The sequence below is a fragment of the Pinus tabuliformis genome, chromosome 4_2 (assembly GCF_031772625.1).
Source record: "Pinus tabuliformis cultivar Carrire ecotype Pingquan chromosome 4_2, CPIR1, whole genome shotgun sequence".
NCBI lineage: Eukaryota > Viridiplantae > Streptophyta > Pinopsida > Pinales > Pinaceae > Pinus > Pinus tabuliformis.
Genome location: NC_142304.1, coordinates 404,920,943 through 404,940,597, shown reverse-complemented (window position 1 = coordinate 404,940,597; position 19,655 = coordinate 404,920,943). Strand labels below are relative to the sequence as shown.

General features: G+C 33.2%; 1 protein-coding gene and 1 pseudogene across 1 annotated transcript; one reads left to right on the top strand and one right to left on the bottom strand.

Moving 5' to 3' along the window:
• Positions 1–2,897: 2,897 nt before the first annotated feature.
• On the bottom strand, positions 2,898–3,853 carry LOC149169680 (uncharacterized). Its single transcript, XM_089427148.1, has 3 exons — positions 3,387–3,853; positions 3,141–3,310; positions 2,898–3,032 (listed from the first exon to the last, which is right to left on the bottom strand). The coding sequence occupies exons 1-3, from the start codon at positions 3,439–3,441 to the stop codon at positions 2,949–2,951; spliced, it is 309 nt and encodes a 102-aa protein (XP_089283274.1). The 5' UTR covers positions 3,442–3,853; the 3' UTR covers positions 2,898–2,948.
• Positions 3,854–9,427: 5,574 nt separating this feature from the next.
• LOC149169679 (polyadenylate-binding protein 4-like) lies at positions 9,428–9,961 on the top strand (annotated as a pseudogene).
• The last annotated feature ends 9,694 nt before the right edge of the window (positions 9,962–19,655 follow it).

The following is a 19,655-nucleotide window of genomic DNA, read 5'->3' as shown; positions in this document are numbered from 1 at the left end:
TGAGACTGCCAGATTTCAACAAACTTTTTCAAGTTCGTTGTGACGCCAGTGGGACAGCCATTGGAGCAGTCCTCAGTCAAGAGGACAGACTGGTCGCTTTCTTCAGTGAAAAGCTAAATGAGAGCAGGCAGAAGTACTCAACCTACGACAAAGAATTTTATGCAATCATACAAGCGTTGAAGCATTGGCGGCATTATCTATTGGGAGATGAGTTTGTTTTGTTTACAGATAATTCTGCCTTGCAATATATTATGCAACAGCATAAACTAAACCACAAACATGCAGCTTGGGTGGAGTATCTGCAAAATTTTACATTCGTATTGAAGCACATTAGTGGCCAAGCAAATAAGGTGGCAGATGCACTGAGCAGAAGAACCTTGCTTCTGCAGGAAAGTACAATGCAAGTTCTGGGTTTTGAACATTTGAAGGAGCTGTATCAAACTGATACCGAATTTGGGGAGGCATATGAAGCCTGTCAAAACCCTTTGATAAGGAATGATAGCATGTGGCTAGATTATAACTTGCAGGAAGGGCTGCTGTTTAAAGGAGGACAACTGTGCATACCCAACTGTTCCATGCGGGAAAATATAATACAGGAGAAGCACAGTGGAGGACTGGCTGGACACTTTGGTATCGACAAGATGGTTGCTCAAGTACAGCACTTTTATTTTTGGCCGAAATTGCAGCGAGATGTGCAGAGGTACGTGAGCAGATGCAGAGTTTGTCAACTAGCAAAGGGTCATAGTCAAAACACTGGTCTATACTCACCATTACCGATTCCGAGTCGACCATGGGATTCAGTGAGCATGGACTTCGTTTTGGGTCTACCAAAGACACAGCGGGGCTTCGATTCAGTCATGGTTGTAGTTGACCGATTCTCAAAAATGGCACATTTTGTACCTTGCAGGAAAACCAGCGACGCTACCTACATTGCACACCTATTCTTTACTGAAGTCGTTCGGTTACATGGACTCCCGAAATCCATCGTCTCTGATCGGGATGTAAAGTTTACAGGTCACTTTTGGAGAACTCTGTGGAAAAAGTTAAATACACAATTGCAGTTCAGCTCTGCTTATCATCCGCAGACTGATGGTCAGACGGAAGTCGTAAACAGAAGCCTAGGGAACTTACTTCGCAGTTTGACAGGAGGAAATTCCCGGACGTGGGACCGTGTACTTGCTCAAGCAGAGTTCGCGTACAACGATTCACCTAACCGCAGCACCGGTTACAGTCCGTTCCAGATTTTGTACGGTATGCATCCGCGAGGAGTGCATGAGTTACGGGATTTGGGGAAACTTGAGAAGCGGAGTGCTGATGGGGAAGAGTTCGCTCAAGCAATGAGCAATTTACACGAACAGGTCAAGCTGAAATTACAGGACAGCAGTCTGAAATACAAGCAGCGAGCTGACACAAAGCGTCGGGAAGTTCAGTTTAACGTTGGGGATGAAGTCCTTGCGTATTTACGTAAGGAGAGGTTTCCGAAGCGGGAGTATAACAAGCTAAAATTTAAGAAGATCGGCCCTTGCAAAATCATCCGCAAATTTTCTGCGAACGCTTACGAAATACAGTTGCCGCCCGAAATTGGAATTTCTCCCATTTTCAACGTGGCAGATCTGTTTCCCTATGTAGCCAATTCAGAAGACGATACAGCAACTACAGCACCACAGAAAGACAACTATGAGGAAGGTTCTTGGACAAGACAACTACCAAAGGCACCACCCCTTGAGATCGAAGGAATACTGGACACACAGGTAGCTAGACGCACACACAGGAAGGAGTATCTGCGATATTTGGTCAAGTGGCGGAACCGTCCAATAGAGGACAGTTCTTGGCTCGATGCAGTGCAGATAACTAAAGCAGGCTACTCTGTTGACGAGCTCATGGAACGGAGCCATGACTTTTTGCCACCCCGGGAGCCTGATGCAGGAGCATCCAGCTCCGAGGAGACAGAGAATCAATGACTGGTTCGTGCAGAAACAGGACACGACTTCAAGGGTGTTTGGACAGGTCACCAAAAGAAAAATTGGTTGTTGTTTTTAGTTAATCATTGTTCATTTCTTTTTCTTTTATTTAATTACAGAACAAGTTAAGTTACCAGTTGTTAGCTTAGGTAACCAGCAACTGTTTTAGTTAATTTATTGTTTAAAGAAACAGGTAGCAGTTGTAGAATTTAGTTTCTAAACAATTATATTCAGTGTAGCTAAAAAGGAAGAAAAACCTTTTTTTGGGTGGTTCACCTCAGAACGAGTAAAGAAGATATAGCAAGACAGTATTCAAGCAGTATAGAGAGACACCCTCTGTAACTGAAGCATTGTTTCCTTTTCTGAATATAAACTACTGTTCATTACTTTTCCGTATTATACCTCTGAGTATTACAAACATTTGTTATTTTGAAAACGAATTAAGATAGAATGAAATTCACATGCTGTAACTAGAAATATTGAAGCGTTACAGGCATCAAGCCGAAACCATAAGTTACATTGTCAGGACTATCACACAGCAAAGAAGCGTAAGGCGGCCAAACAGCACAGGCATACAAACAATACGAGGATAAAGTAAAGACACAGACATCGTGTCAAGTCAAGTTGCGGCCAGAACCCGCAGGCAAACGCAAAGAGTCACACGGTCATTTGCAAATCAAACACAGCGACTATTAAAAGAGGTAATAGTTCCAGAACCACTGATTTCATTAATACAACATTTCATAAGTTTTCGTAAACCACAGTTCAATAAATAACAACAGAGTCACATATCAAAACCGGCACCGCCGTAATAGCACAAGTCTAAGACCTTGTTGCATGGAGGTCATACATTGACACAGAGGAACGAAAACCTGAGGATGTAAATGCTAGCAAAGGGGCACGGCTACCCTACAAAACCTAACCAACAGAAACCTACGGCAATTCCATATTGCATAACCTAAAGAAACGCGGGAATAAGAGTAGACCCTACCCGGTCACAAGGGTACCAGAGATTGGAGAAAGTTGAAGACTGTGAATTTGAAACCCTCGCGAGCAGAGCTCCCAACCAACCTGCACAGAACCACCGTATGAGTTAAGGCATTTCCATAACCAGAATAAATGTCAGAAGGAGATAAGTAAAGACAGTGAGATGCGAGAGTAAGAGAATAGTGGACTTACCCAAGGGTCGACGGAGGCTGCCGAGCCATAAACCGATACCACAAGCTGAAAGGCACAAAAATCCTGTAAGCATCGACAACAGGTGACAGAGGATGATAAAACATAGCACGAGAGTTTACCTCGAGGCCTGGACGCGTTCGGAGGAAAGATAGCCTTGTGGTTGTGAACACCTGCACAGAACCGGAGCTCAGAAATCGGAAACTAAAAAGATTACTTCGCCAAATTCATGAAAATATAAACCCTTACCACGGGCTTCCGAACCAGACCATTGAAGACAGCAGCTACAGTGAAGGACTCGCATCTCGAACAAGGCCACAATCAGTGACAGAGTGAGGGATATGGTGGGTTAGTGCGCCGAGAGCAGTGCCACAACAACGCAGAGCAGGTAACAGTAGGGAGACAGAGTGTAGCTGAGCCGAGAGGCCACAAACAGTGACAGAGTGAGGGTTATGGTGTGTTAGCACACAGAGAGCAGAGCCATAACAACGCGGAGCTGGTAACAGTAGGGAGATAGAGTGTAAATGAGCCGAGAATAACCCTTAAGGGTTTAACAAAGGCGGGAAGCCTTTTCGACGGAGAGAACCGGTGACCAAACCTTTTAACCGGCAGATAGGTTTGTAAATGCGCCTCGGTATTGGGGGCAGATATTTGTCCGCGCCCAAGTGTGACCACGTGGGACTGAGGTGAGTCACGTGGCTGTGACCACGTCACCAGGGCTGGGCCATCAACAAGTGTTTGATTGTAGAATGTAGTGGATCCAGTATGAAACATTGTCAAACATGGTCCACAGGAGAGCTTGAAGGTTGGGGCCTTCGATGAGGCAAGTACTGGCTTGTTGTGGTAGGGTGTTGTGGCATTCTTTAGATAGAGGACTAAAAAATTGGGAGTGGTGGCTTCCATCCATTGGTGGCTAGATAGACTATTGGGTGTTGGGGCATTCAACAGGTGGTGGCCTACAAAGATGTGGGATTGGTGGCTTCTAGGAAGTGGTGGACTGCAATGTCATGGGAGTGGTGGCTTCCAGCAGGTGGTGGTCTGCAAAGTTCATACAGGTAGTGGCCTAGACTGAGTAGTGACTTGCGTGATTGGAAAGATGTGGCTTGCACACTTATGGTGGCTAGTGATCACATGTAAAAAAAGATTAGAATATTGATTAGAAGCATGAAGATGAAGACTATCATCTAACGATTTTTTTTACCCTTTGGGTTTCCACCTTATATTTTGTATCTCATGTGTTAATTAATGTGTTGTTGATATATTCAAGGTTCATGTTTACTTGTTGCTTTTGATTTATGCATAGACTTACTCATGTATAATGCTGCTAATGAATTAAAAAACCAAGGTTTATAAGAAAAGGACAAAAACAATAAAATTGATCCATCGAGCACAGTATTAATTCACTTCCTCACCATCTTAGTATTGTTGATGCTTCCAACAACAATATCAACCTTTTTTAATATTTCTCTTATTAGTTTATTTTGACATCAATATTGTATATATGATTTATGGTTGAATACTCAACGGGTTTGCATCATTCCATGGTTTGGTTTTGTGACTTATTGATATTATCAAAATTATTTATCCTTGTATTAATTTTTAATATTTAATTATATGTAGTTATTGCTATTAAATAAAAAAATATAAATTTTATAAATAATATAAACTTATTTTAAATATCATTTTAATATTTAAATAATTATTAATATTAAATAAAGAATTTAATTTAATTTTAAATATAGTTATTAATATTAAATAAATATTTTTATATTTTATAAATAAAATAAAATAAAATATACATCAATCTAATATCTAATTATATGGTGTTTATTTTGAAATAAAACTTTTCAAAATTTTAATTTAATTATCAATCGTAATTTAATTATCACTAATTATTAGATGGATAGTAGGGGTTTAACCTTCAAAATATTCTAGAAGATTCACAATGATACAAAAATCAAGTTTTGTATACAAGAATCAAAATTTGAAACTTTTTTCCAAAGAAATTGTGTGGTTTTAATTAAATTGATTAATTAAAAAAATGGTATATGAAAAGTGCCATATGAAATTATTGTTTTTTGGTATGTAGTAATGACAATGCATGTTATTGTAATAAAATCTATTTACAAATTAAATATCCATGATAAAATAAGAGTAAATCTACATAGTTAAGAAATTTTTTCCATGTTTTTTAAATGTATATATGTTTAACATATATTAATTGTTTCTATTATTTCATAATAATAAAATTATTATTTAGTTAATAATAAAATTATTGTTTAGTTAATTTTATGGTTTTTTTTAATTTACTTTGAAGCTATTTATAAATAAATGTTTATAGACTTTTATTGGATACTTAATTTATATAAATACACTAACTTTACAATCATCTTAAAATTAAATTAATATTCTTATATAGGGTGAGTGGGCTTATGGTGAAGAGCATGTGTTTCCTACTAAAATGTCACAAGTTCAAAATCAAAAAGGGTAGTGTATGTATGCTTTTCTAGAGGGGGTAGAGTATGTATGCTTTGCTAAACATAGCAGTCAAATTGTTGCACCAAGGTGGATTCCTTGCCCCACAAACAAAACAAAAAAGTCTCATACACCAATCTAGTGTCTAACTTAACCTTAACCTTAAAATTAGATAATAATATTTTTATAAATTTCACCAACTTAAACCAATAACTTCAAAGGAGCAAGCATTACCTTAGTTTGGCGGGTTTTCATCCCCTATGTACAGACCGCAGTTACCAAATTCCAAGATATTGGTTAAAAAAAATGGAAATAATCGTCATCGTTGGGTGGAGAGATCAAAACTGATTTAACAAAAGTTTCTATTTATACCCAAATCCTAATTTTACTTCATTAAAGTAATAACTAGTATTGCTGAGGCAGACTTCAAAAGTCCAATAATTAAAGGTTGTTATCATAAATTTTAAAAAGTTACAAAATATCTACCACGATAACTATTAAGTAATTATTAAGATTACTTTTAAGTAAGACATTAAATTGGTGTATAAGATTTTTTATTTATAGAACAAAAGATCTATTTCTACCCAGAAATTTGAATATTAAATCTATTAAATCATACATATTCTATCTCTCTAATTTTAAACATGTAACTTTTAAAAAAAAACACATACTTTTAACTTTATTTTAGGTTCTTAACACTTATATATATAAATTTTATTCTATAATTAACTTTTTTTAATAAAATCAAATAATAAAATAAAATATTTTATTATTAAATTTATATTTTTTCTAAATAAAATAAATTCAATATTCATTTATATCTCCTTTAAATTACTAACCATGATATCAATAAATATATATACAATCAGTCCATCCAGAAATATTTTCGCATTATATTTAATTGCAATAACAACAGCAAAAAGAAATAACGTAAACTGTACACAATATCTAGGTTCTAACATTGACTCTTCCTGCAACCCACATCTTCTATGTTCAAATTAACTTTACCATCTAAAATATCTCGAAAACAAAAGACAAACCGCAGGGTTATGCAGCAGTTGTTATGAGACCACCTTTCCATATAGTATGGGTGTACCATGTACTAAGACGTGTGATTTGTAAAAAGTTTCATTTAAGAAAAAGAAAACAAAAATATTTAATAATTTTATTTTGATTTTATGTTCAAACTGAATTCACTCCATTTTAATATTTAATTTAAAATATTTTCATATCAAAAATAAGTATATCTATATATATCTATATTATAATATTTTATAAAAAATTAAATATATATTTTTTCCTTTTCTTATATATATATATATATAAAATTATAATTTTATCTTTAAATATAGTAAAATAATATTTATATTAACAAATTTAAATAATAATAATAAATAATTTTAATGTTGATCACAATAAAATAATTTAATTTATTTTTTACATTTACATTTATAAATAAAAAAAGTAATTTAAAGTTAAAAAAAAATATAAATTGTTTTCTAATTTTTAAAATGAGAGATGTATAATTCTTTCATTACTTAATATAGAATTAACAAGTAGCTTCTAAAAATAATATTGAGATTACAATACACTATGAAAGAGATGTGTAATTCATTTTTTGTCTAGATAGCATCTGATATTTATTTATCAAATATCAAATATCTATATCTATATCTATATCTATATCTATCTATCTTTAAAATCAAATATTTTCGAATAAATGAAAATATCAAAAATATATATCTATCTAAAAAGATATGGAAAGCAACCTCTGCTCTTGCTTGTCCAAGGTTTCTTCTAATTACTTTGGATTTCTCAATTTTTATTCCTTGATAATATTATAAAAATGGAAATTAGGAGCACGGAGGAGATGGTGGTTTCATGAAAAATAAAAATATTTTCGATTGCTCAATCCCTATTCCTTGATAATGGAGAATAGTAGCCATGAGGAGATGATGGGTGGTTTTTACCAATGTTTTCTTTTTACTATTTTCCTTACATTTAAATTTTACTATTTTCATTCTAATTCTTTTATTCTTATTTCCATATTTTCAATTCTTTGTCAAGTCATGTATTTGTTTTCAAATATCTTTTTCTTTCAATGTTTTTACTTTAAAGTAAAGCATGGAAAAGAAACATTATTGATTTGAAATATGATTTTTTGTACTACTTTCTTCTAAATGTGATGATTCATTGTAAATTGTTAACCAAATAAACTTTAATATGTATCAAATTTTTCTTTTTTTCTTTCGCAATATATAAATATAAATTTTTCTTTTTTTTTTAATAATGTAAATATTAACATAATATTTATATTTATAAAAATAATAATCCATAATTATTTAAAATATTGATATTTATTTCCATAATCCATAAATAATACATAATTATATATATAAATATTTTTATTGATTTTTATTTTTTTAATATTTAAGTGTCAATCATACTTTTTATATATTAAAATTATAATTTTATAAATGTACTCCTATTTTGAAGAGTTGAAGTTTGCATCATTACTAAATCCTTAATGTAATATTGTTGTGGCAGTACTAAGTCACTTTTATTGTTATCTGGTAATCCTTACTGCAACATTGTTCTTATAGTACTGAGTCATAAAGGTTTTATTGTTAATATGACCAAACTTGGCTAGCATATGATGTTCTTATAGTACTCATAAAGGTTTTATTGTTAATATGACCAAACCTGGCTAGTATATGATTCCTTTTGGTGGATTATGCACATTTGAGATGGTTATTGGATAAAAGAAAAAGATTTAAAATATTTTTTTTAATGTAAAAATGAATTTAGTATTTTGAAATTTTTATAAATTTAAATTTTGTAAATTATATAGTTTAAATTTACGGTTTTTATAAATTTTTATTAAATTTTCTATCTACATCTTTATTTAATATTATGATTACTTTCTTTAAGTAAAGGGATCCAAAAAAAATAGTTGAATGATTATTTGTACCAAATTTGACTATGAAAACTTTGGTGGATCCAACTCTCTTCACTAAACTTCTAGCACACTGGGCATCACCTAAGTGTTCTAGCCTTGATGCAAGCATCCTGTAATCCATCTTCATAATCCATAGCCTCAAATCATAATCATGCCACTGGGTGTAATCCAAGAGCTTCCAGTGCGCCTCTGCCATGCCCTCCATCGCCACTGCCACCTTGTGGCCACCTCCCCCACCAGATCTTCCTCCACGGTCACCAAACCCCCCACCTCCTCCTACATGTCCTACACCCTCAGCAAACCCACCACCTCCTTCTCCATGTCCTCCACTATCACCAAACCCACCAAACCCTGTTGTTGCTTCAATGACCATTTGACATTGATTATGGCCACAACCAATTTTAGTTGAGGAGTGGCGGTGCGAATACTATGCATATATCCTTATCTTGCTACATATATTTTTCTGGAAAGGGAAGGCAGGTTGTAACTTCTATGACAAACATTGGCCCCATTTCCCTGCAACTCTTTTCATCCTAATTAATCTCATGTAACCACCAACGTTCATATCAATTCCCCATGACAACACCTTCATAGTGGAGGAGGTCGGTAACATAAACCACACTAAATAAAATCCACATTAAACTTTACTTTACTTTTTATATTATATCCAACATTTGAATTTAACAATTTATATAATACTTAATGCATTGTTATTAGGTGTATACTGCTTGTCTATTTTAATATCAACAATATTTATATAATGGGAAGAGTAGATATCCTATAGTGAATTTTGTGATGCTTTGTTTGTCCATTGTTTCCAAGAGAAGTTCCAGGAGCTAAGAGCAGAAAATAAGAAATGGTGTCTATTGGATTTGCAGGTGGTGTAGCACTCATAAGAAAACAACAAAAACAGTGGCTATCACTAATACAATAACAAATGTTACCTCATGTTAATCACCTATATTGTTATCCACCCAGAAGAAATGTTAAAGAAAATCCTTTATGTGGTGTTGCAAGAGGGATACATCCTTTCCCATTAGAAATGGGTGGCCTTCCTTTATGTGCAGCTGAGACAACCATTTCATAGCTTATACCTATTGGATATTTGGCTTTAGCTCTTCCAAATGCAACTCTCGAATAACAATGAACAATGCTTGGAGAAATCTTGTATTCTTTGGTGGATCAGTTGGAACATGATCATGCAACCAAAATTATTGTTATTCTTTTGGAGATGGACCAAATTGAGGTTCTTGATTTGTTGGAGTCTCTTAAATCCTTGATGGTTAAAGTTACAAAATTGATGGAGATTCTACAGAATGTGGCACAAGCTCAATCAAATCCATTTAATTAGCTTGCATCGTTATCTTTGAATAAGACTCTTATGTCATAATGTCATGTCTCTAAGGGTTCTATATTTGTATAGAACTAGTATAACAGGGTTGTCAATATCAATGGAGGGGCTTATACTAATTGAGTTCCTTGATTTGAGTGGCTAATTGGAATTGATAGAATTTCATGAGAGCATTGATAATATTTTAGTGCTTCAAGTTTTAAATCTTTACTTTTGTGTGTAGTTGAAGGCTTTGTCCAATACAATAAGAGGGCTTAAAGAGTTAAAGCACCTTGCATTAAGATGGTGTCATAAGCTGGTGCTCAATTCACATGATAATGGTTAACTCACTTCATTGAACCAATTGATATTTCCCATAACTTTGGAACCAACAAGGGCTTCCAGTGTAGGGAATCTCATAAATCTCACAAATATGAGGATATTGGAAGCATCTATAATGTCAAATGGTTTAAAGGTGGCAACCAAGCTAATTTTTGTCCATTTTTATGAGATAGCTTGATAGGTGATGGCCAACCTGTTGGTAGCTATGACAATATGTGGATGAGATGGCAAGAATTTATAATTCTTGTATGTCTTTGAAATATTGTATTTATTGAGCCTTTATTAAGCCTTGCTAAATCAATATAGGTATAGTTATTTTGTTAGAGTTTGCGACTCTAATAAATGACAAAGAAAGTATAGAGATCTAAGACATTTATTCAACCAAGATGCCAAAGATGGAGATAAAGATGCCTAGTATGTGAGAGTGTGTTGCAGAAATGATGGAGAGGGTGTGGGCACAGTAGAGATATTGGAGTAGGAGTTGAGATTGGATGATTGACATATGTAGGGTAAGTCATTTGAAATAAAATAGACTTGTGGGAAAAAAAACCATGTTCTTAACCACTTGATTTAACAACTCCATATAAATTAGACACTTTTAATCACGCCTAGTAAATCAATTTTACTACCATAAAAATTCCCCCTCACTAAGTCTACTACCATAAAGATGTGCCTCACTACCTAGGTGGGAAAGTTAAAAATAAAAGTGCAAAGAAAACATGGTGAGACCATAGAGATTTTTTTTAATGAATGCACAAGAAGTTTTATTCATGGAAATATGTTAAAAATCTTTATATAAAATGGAAATATTTATAAAATTATTATGATTTTTAAATTCACTATGGTTTGATGAACAATTTATTTCACGAACTGTATGGGCTCAAGTCTAACTATCAAAATTCCCATTACTATTAAAAAATTACTATTATATTAATTAATAAATTCCATTTATATTATTATCTTTGTTTACTTTCAAATATAATAAATTATTATTTTTATTTAAGTCAAGAATTCAATATATTAATTAACTTTTATTTATTTCTTATAAGCACTACAAAATTCAATATACTAATTGACTTTTACTTATTTCTTATAATCAATACAAAATTTTATGTTACTTTCAAACCTCCAGAAGCCCTTAACTTAAAATGATATATTAATCAAGACTTTTACTTATTTTTTATAATCATTACAAAATTTGATCTTACTTTTAAACCTCCAAAACATTGTAATTTAAAATGATTGTGTCTAGATCTAGTCTACAATCTAGTATAGGACCATGTTGTAGTGGTGTAAATATTTGTTTGTAAACATTCACATGTCGGTTCAATCAAAAAATAATAAAAGGTTAAAAGTAATATATATCCCAGTATAGGGTAGATATTATAGTGCTAAATGAATGTAAACATTTAAATGTTAGCTCAATTAATAATAAAAAGATAAAAAGTAATAAAATTAAATTTGTTATATTGTAATTTTGTTTTTTTCTAAAGGAACTAGTAATAATTTGTATTTTTTTTTTCTGTGTAATGTTAAATATATTATATTAACAAAGAGGTGGTAAATTTACAACATGACCGTAGTCAAGCACCCTGCTCCTGCGGGAGGCAGTTCTATCCAGCACATACATATTTGAAAAATATCTGAAATTGTTTCCCACGTAGGGGAATAATCTCTGAAGCCTGAGACAAGTCAAAAACTCAAAAAGAAAAGACCAGAGGAGAATGAACACTGAGACACGAGACAGTAACAGAAACCCATGACCATTCCGCCTTACATCCTTGCGCTGTGGACAGGGCCATTCGACAAAAAGAGAAGCAAGGATGGCCTTCCTATTCATCAATGGGCTCTTCAGTAATTCGACACCAGCCCATATCAGGTGGTTCTTCTAACTGTGTCACATTCTGGGCATCAGTACCTAGATCTACCATCATCAGCTCCTGCGCACTGCTTCTTTGCTCATTAGTTTCCTACTGAGGCGTGGTCTCTGTAGCCAGTTGAAAAGATGAAGAGGGAACCTGTATAGCCCTCGAATTTTTCGCTTGTGTCCTTAAATCAACCGCTAAACCTTCCTCCTGAAACACCACAGTAAACTAGGCTATGATCCTGGGCCTATTGAGAGCACTGTCAAAGGTGAAAATGGCAGAGAATGTGGCAGGAATTAGACCAGGTCGAGAGTCAGAGGCTCGAGACCTTCCTCTTCTGCTATGAGAAGAAAGCCCTCTTCTTGGAGGATGGTTCAAATCGTTGGAGGATGAATCCGTAGGGGCTCTTCTCACCTGCCCTCTGCGACTGCCTGATCTAGGTCTCAATCGAGGCATCCTACGGATGATAGTGGACCAAATCCAGAGATTTTTCTATGGGGCGATAGCTTGGATGCGGCGATGCCTCCCAATTGAGCCTCCTCTGCCTAGAATGAACGTGTTCTTTTGGTTTTCCAAGTCCCTGCGCTTTTGCTTAAACCAAAACCAAACATAGATATCAGATGCCAAGAGAAAAGAGTGGGAGGGCAGACTTGCAATACCTGAGCGATATTCGGGGAGGGGAGCGACCAACCACGCAGAGAGGACCAAGATAGTCAGCACTCGGGTCCAATTCCCTGCCTTCTCTCTGAGATTCTTATCATGCGCAGAGGAGTGCCGACAGAGCGGCAATGCTAATGAATTTACCATCTCCCTCGTCCTGCCTCCAGTTTTAAGGTTACAGGATTTGTCTTGGGAGTCGCCTCCCATTACTTCTCCCTTGATGGCTTGAGCCCTCTGCTGCACGCTGATGCGTGTGAAACTTAATTCCCTCATTGTGAGCCTAACATTCCAGCCGAACCAGTGATATAACGTACCCTGAGTGATGGTCATGCAGGTGTGCCATGCGCTTTGAAGTATTGCCCTTCCACGTATCCTATGCAGGTCTGGAAAGTGGCGATCCGCCTCGCCTATCCACTATCTTATCACTTGAACTCTTGTCGCTAGCACCCGCATCCGAGGAGTAAGAATTTGTATTAATAAAAGAAGGAAATTACAATTTTTTGAGAGCAGATAATCCAAGAGTCCTTTATGATTTCGTCTAGAAAATGGAGGAAAAACCTAGAATCTTTTAAAATTTTCTCAAACTACATGTCGAATGATATTGTTCCACTTAAAGACTTTTCAAGAAACCCCTCAAATCCACGTGAATTTGCAAAAAATTCCTAATTAAGATTTTTATTTGACTACATTTTCACCTTTCTTGGAGAATTCTTCATATTTCTTTTAACTTGGGTCCAAGCCCCATTTCCTGTTGGATCAACAATATCACCATTGTTTAAAGAAAATCGAATTTTGAATTCCACCTTGCATTCCATAGGGGGAAGAAGTGCCTCCACCTATTTTTCCCACAAGATCCCTTTCACTTTGATGACTAAAAAGGGTGCAAGATCCAAAGAATCAACAAAGTTTTTACTTTTGTCCAAAGTCGTGAATTCACACATTGAGAACATATTCTTTTTGGAAAATTATGGAGAGGAAACAGTTGCTATTGTTTACCTCGGATTAATTGGAACCGCCTCAGGATTAGGAACCTTCACAGGGGTTTTAGATGAGATGAGTGAAGCCTGAGATATTCTATCCACGAGTACAGATATTTTTACACCTTTTCGAGCTCTACATGAATTGTGAGAAGCAGAAGGAGGAGCCTCTAAGGAAATTGAATAATGATCAAAGAAACACCATCCCACCATTTTGGTTTTATGGAAGAGAGCTTTGAATTTGTTTTCCCATCATTGGGATAGGTCTTGAGGGAATTACCAATCTCATAGAAACCTTTGCAATGAAAATAAACATTTTCATAGTTTAGTGATTGATCCTAGGAGAATTCAGGACCAATGAGGTTAATCTTAGTAGGAAATCCCTTACTGAAGTCCATATCCCAGCATATATGAGCATATGTGCATTTGATATCAAATCTATTATCTTCGCTACATTAATGAAACCTGCATAAGAGGTTATCAATCAAAGTAAGAGAAGCAAGGTTCCACAAATGCACAAGGAGATTAGGAAGCCTTACCCATACAGGAGCAGTAGAGATTTAAGATGAGAGAGGGTCGAAGAGGGGAACAGGGTTGAAGAGAGAGACCTACACAACCCTAAAACTAGGGACCAACGTCAAGAATCCTCACACAATCACTAACATTACTAAATACTATGATAAAAAAACCTATAGCCAAGGGATAAATGTTGACCTCGGTTGAGATGAGGGGCTTCCAATGCTCATTAATCTAAGAGTGAAAATCAACAAGCTTTGTCCAAAGACTAGTGAACCTACAAATTAAATCCACTTCAGAGAAAAACTCAACTTCACTGAGGGCTTATTCTCCCATAGTATCTTCAACCATTGGAGCCTCGTTGATGGGGATCATTTTGAATGTAGAAGGAAGATTGTAATATGGAGCTTTAACAATATCACAAAAGGACTTTGATGGTGCCTAACAAGATCTTAGGAGAGTGGAAGAAGGGGCAACATGACTAGAACCAAAAACAAGCGACATTGTTGACGAGACAGACACCAAAGGGTCTGAGAAAATGTGCCCATCATTCCCAGGAACAATGGCAGGGGAATGAGGTTCAATCACCACATGAGGATTCTCAACAAAAACCATGGGCTCTGAACCAAACTTTGAAGACAATGATGCAGCTAAGCAGTAGGGGGAATTTTTTTCCTATTTTGAGGTGAATCGACCAATGGCACAATAGTCAGAAGCAGAAACCGATCACCATTATTTCAAGCAAGCATGAAAGTTTTTAGGAGAAGGTTGGCTAGCATCAAACCCTAATCGCCGCCACACAGGAGCTCTCCATCATTTTTATGTAACTATATTATTTTGACTTCAATCTCATGAGCATGTTTTCCCACCACCCATCTTTTGAATTCATATTGTAATTTTGTTTTATTAATAAAAAATTAGATAAAAGAAAATTATAATGTACATATCATATTAAAATATATAACATAAAAATAATGGCTATAAATTAAGATACATGTTACCATGTAAATTAAAATAATGACTTTGTAACCATATTTAAATTTAATTAATAGACATAAAAAAACTTAACACTCACAATAAACTTACAATTTAGTAATATTCTTAATTAAGGCTATTCACCCCACTTTACCATGGATATTATTAATTTGTAAATAGGCTTTGTTACAATACCATGACTTATCAATACCACATGCCCAAAAACCATAACTCATTTAACAACAAAAATATTTTATAAAAAAATATTTTAATTTAATTTTATAACATTTTTTTAATTAATTCTAAAAGATAAAAGTTTATAAGTACTAAAATATTCCATGAATATTCCATATATATTATATCAAGGTTTTAATAAAAATAATGAGAACATTTTTATATCTATAGATGTGAAATTTATATAATGTAAATAATATTATTAAAATAATCAGAATAGATCCATCTTAACTAAGGATCTATCAAGAAATTAGTGGAATCAAATCTATATAAGTGCAAAGATTTCCTCAAGTTTTGCACTAAAAAAAAGATTGCATTTTGCAAGATTTGATTCTCTCAAGTTTTGCACTGAAAGAAAAAGAGTTTGCATGTTGAGAGATTTGATCCTCTCAACACTTGGTAGAATCTAATCTATGTTGATTTTATATACTTCAAAATCCTAACTTCAATATCCATTGAAAATGAAATATATCTCTCTTGTATTTTTATTTATGTGAAGTTGGGTTACACTTTTTTTAGAAAAAAATATCATTTTTAGAAGTTTTTCAACTTTCAACAAGCCAAAGTTATTTTCTTGTTTAGAATTTCATTTTACAGTAAAAGAAAACTTGTCAGAAATTTTATTAGCTTTCTATTACTTATTTTTTTGAATCTTTTTATTCACATTCGATATGTCAACTTAGAAATTGTTTGACTGTGTGTTGTTTAAAAATCATGGGATTAATAAAACGTCATGTTTTTTAGCACTAGTGTATTCTTTGTTAACTTGGCATTTTTGAAAAAAAAAATTGTGTTGCAACAATCTAGATACACTCTACTTCGATATCATTATATTTACGAAACCAACTAATGCACATCATAATTACTATAATTTTTTGAATTGAATCAATATGGAAAAACTACAGATTTTGAAGATGTTTAGTTGAGCATCAAGTTTCTCAACATATTAGTTATAAAATAAAAATATAAAAACTACCCATTACAGAAGACAGACCAATGTAATGAACCATAAATTTTTCATATTGTTTTATTGTGTATTTTGGATGATATAGATTTTTTATTTCACTGAATCATAATGACCTTGAGAATATTTTTGCATGCATTTTTTTAGAAAATTAATTAAAATTAGTAAATTTCTATGAAATTCCATAAATTTTATATCTACTAAAAGTAGATTCAATTAGGAAAATTATGGTATTAGTTTTGATAGTAAATTCACCAAATTTGATTGAGTTAAAGCATTCCAAATTTGGAAAAAGGTGGCCAGAGTCGAGTTGTTCCAGAGTTGTAGGTTAAAACAATTCAGTCGAACTAAATCCACATTCGGGCGAAGTTGTGTTTGTCGTCGACGCCCGTTAAAATAAATGGAAGAAATAATTCGGCCAAATTACTTTAAAAGTATGGGCGAATTATTTTCAAAAGTTCAGTTGAAAATGTGTCGGTATTTTCCATCAGCCACAAAAATGAAATGATGTGATCCTCCTAAAAAAATGTTTCGCCCAAACGATATAGATAAATGGAGCCGAAACATTATTTTCACACTCTTACCTCATTTGAAGTGAACTTTTAAACTAAATCTTCTCGCTGAGTTTTTAAAGGAAATTTTTTGGACTTAGTTTTTAAAGTAATTTTTTTGGATTGAATTTTTAAAGTGAAATTTGTTAGCTTAATTTTTAAAGTAAGACTTTTGGGAAAATATTTTAAAGTGATTTTTTTGCGCTGAATTTTTAAAGTGGATTTTCTTTAAAGTAAATTTTTTTGGTTGAATTTTTAAAGTGATTTTTTTTAAAGTAAGTCTTTTGTGTTGAATTTTTAAAGTGAGATTTTTGGTATAAATTTTGAAAGTGAGTTTTTTTGCAAAATTTTGAAATTTTTTTTAATTTTATTATTTTTTATTTTATTTTTTCTGGATTTTAAAAATCTACATAGATTGAATTATCATGGAAAATCAAAGAAATTGCAAGAGAAAATATGATCGAACAAGAGACATTGAGGCTCATAGAGAATATGGTAGAAACTATTACAAAGTAAAGAAGGAAGAGTGCGTAAATATTGAAAGGGAAAATCAATCTCAACTAGAAGTTTTAGCAGGTATGTAAATGTAAATATTATAAATGATATCTGAAATTTAACTAGTATATTGTGAAATCTAATTTTTATTTGATGAACTAATTTGAGAACCATTTTTCAATGTAAACAGAAAGAGATATTCCTCGTAACATTGATGATGAGATTGAAAATGTTGAAAGACAAAGTGAAAAAGATAATGAACCAATGATTGATGATGTTGTTGAAGATGTTGAAAAAGATTCAAGTGAAGAAGTTGAATCACCATTAAGTGTATATGTGTGTGTGTGTGTGTGTGCACGTCATGTGTATTATTGAAATTATACATATTTATTAATTTAAATTTCATTCAAACTGTATTTTTCAATTTAATTATTTAATGAATTTTTATACTCATTTAGATTTAATTTTCATAGGTACAGATGAAATCAATATCGATGGTGAGATGTTAGAAAATGTTGACACTGACAATATGGAGATAAAAAAGCTGACCATGTTATACGATATCATGTTAAGGTCATTATTGAGAGGTTCTTCAAAGATGAAAGTGTGACATTTCAAAATCAAATTTTGAGAGGTCTCTTAACATCAAAGAAATTAAAAGACACAAAAACTCTATTGGGTATTAAAAAATCAACGAAAGATAAAAATGTGAAGGAAAATGTGATTCAAAATATAAATAGTGCTTTAAAAACAATTGGAAGATCTAGAAAGAAAAATCATGTAGTTGCACGTAGAGCAATACAAATGGCAGTGGTTTCATCAAGTACTAAAGAAAATCATTTGGTAAAGTCTATGGAAAAAAATATTAGGGACCTCATGAAAAACAATGCACAAACATAGGAAATTTTGATTGCAAATAGATGTAAATGATGAGCTCGCTTGTTGGGAAGTTATTTGTAGGCAACCATACAAAGATAGACTTGGAGAAGATGTTAAAAAAATAATATATGAATATTGGATGAAAAATTTACGTGTTTCACCAAAATCAAGGGATGTGATGTGGTGAATAATAACATGAAATCAATATGAAGAACATGAAAAACATATCTTGGACACCACTCAGATAGAGTTGTTCAATAAGTTCATAGAAGAGAATTGTGGAATTAATGTCTCAATAAATACTTTTGTGCAATAAAAAACATGGTATGTTAAACCACTATATTCGACACTTGTTGTTTTCATTATCGTGTGGAATTTAAATTATATTATGACACCTTCCTTAATTTTGGCAAAACATTTTGGAAAAAATCACCACCTCCTTCCTCTATCGATGGTTTCATATCCGAAATTCTTTGTGCAAGAGAAAGTCATGAATTATTTTACCAAAAGAAATATGTTGGTGGTAAAAATATGTGATCATTGTGGAAATTTAAATTTATTTCACAACAAATATTCTATTGATATAAATGATCAATACTTGTCTAACCTAAAAGTGAAATGGAAAAGGTATGAATATATCCATACATCGATTAATTCAAATAATAGTACAAGTGCTAAAAGGATTGATTTACAAGAAGAAGAAATTCTTGTGATAGAGTTTTTGAAAAAGTTTGAGACAAAAATTTATATGTAGACGAAGCATTCACATAGAGCTAGATGGCAGGACCTGCAATTCAAAAAATCTTGTGAAATTTTTCCACTAGGGACCATTTTGTCAATAGTCAATTTTGCATAGAATTACACATTTGCTGCACAAAATGAAATACAAAGTGAATATTATCATTCTAACAAAGTCTCTATGCTTGTCCATATTCTATATAGACATGCTAAAAAAAAAAAAAAAAAAGTGATGATATAGAAAGCACTAGTGAGAATCAAAATGTTATTAAATAATATCACTTTTATATCACTGATGATCATACACATGATAAAAATTTTGTGCAACATTGTTTTGATAAGATTTATGAATCAGTGAAAGGTCATGGAATAAAATTCAATGAACATTGGATATGGTCAGATGGATGCATAAGTCAATTCAAATCATCACGATCATCCTTTTGGTTGTGTCATTTTCATGAGAAAGCCCACATTAAACATTGTTGGAATTTCTTTGATTATGGTCATGGAAAAGGAGAACATGATGGTCCAGGGGCATGTATAAAATGAGCACTTCAA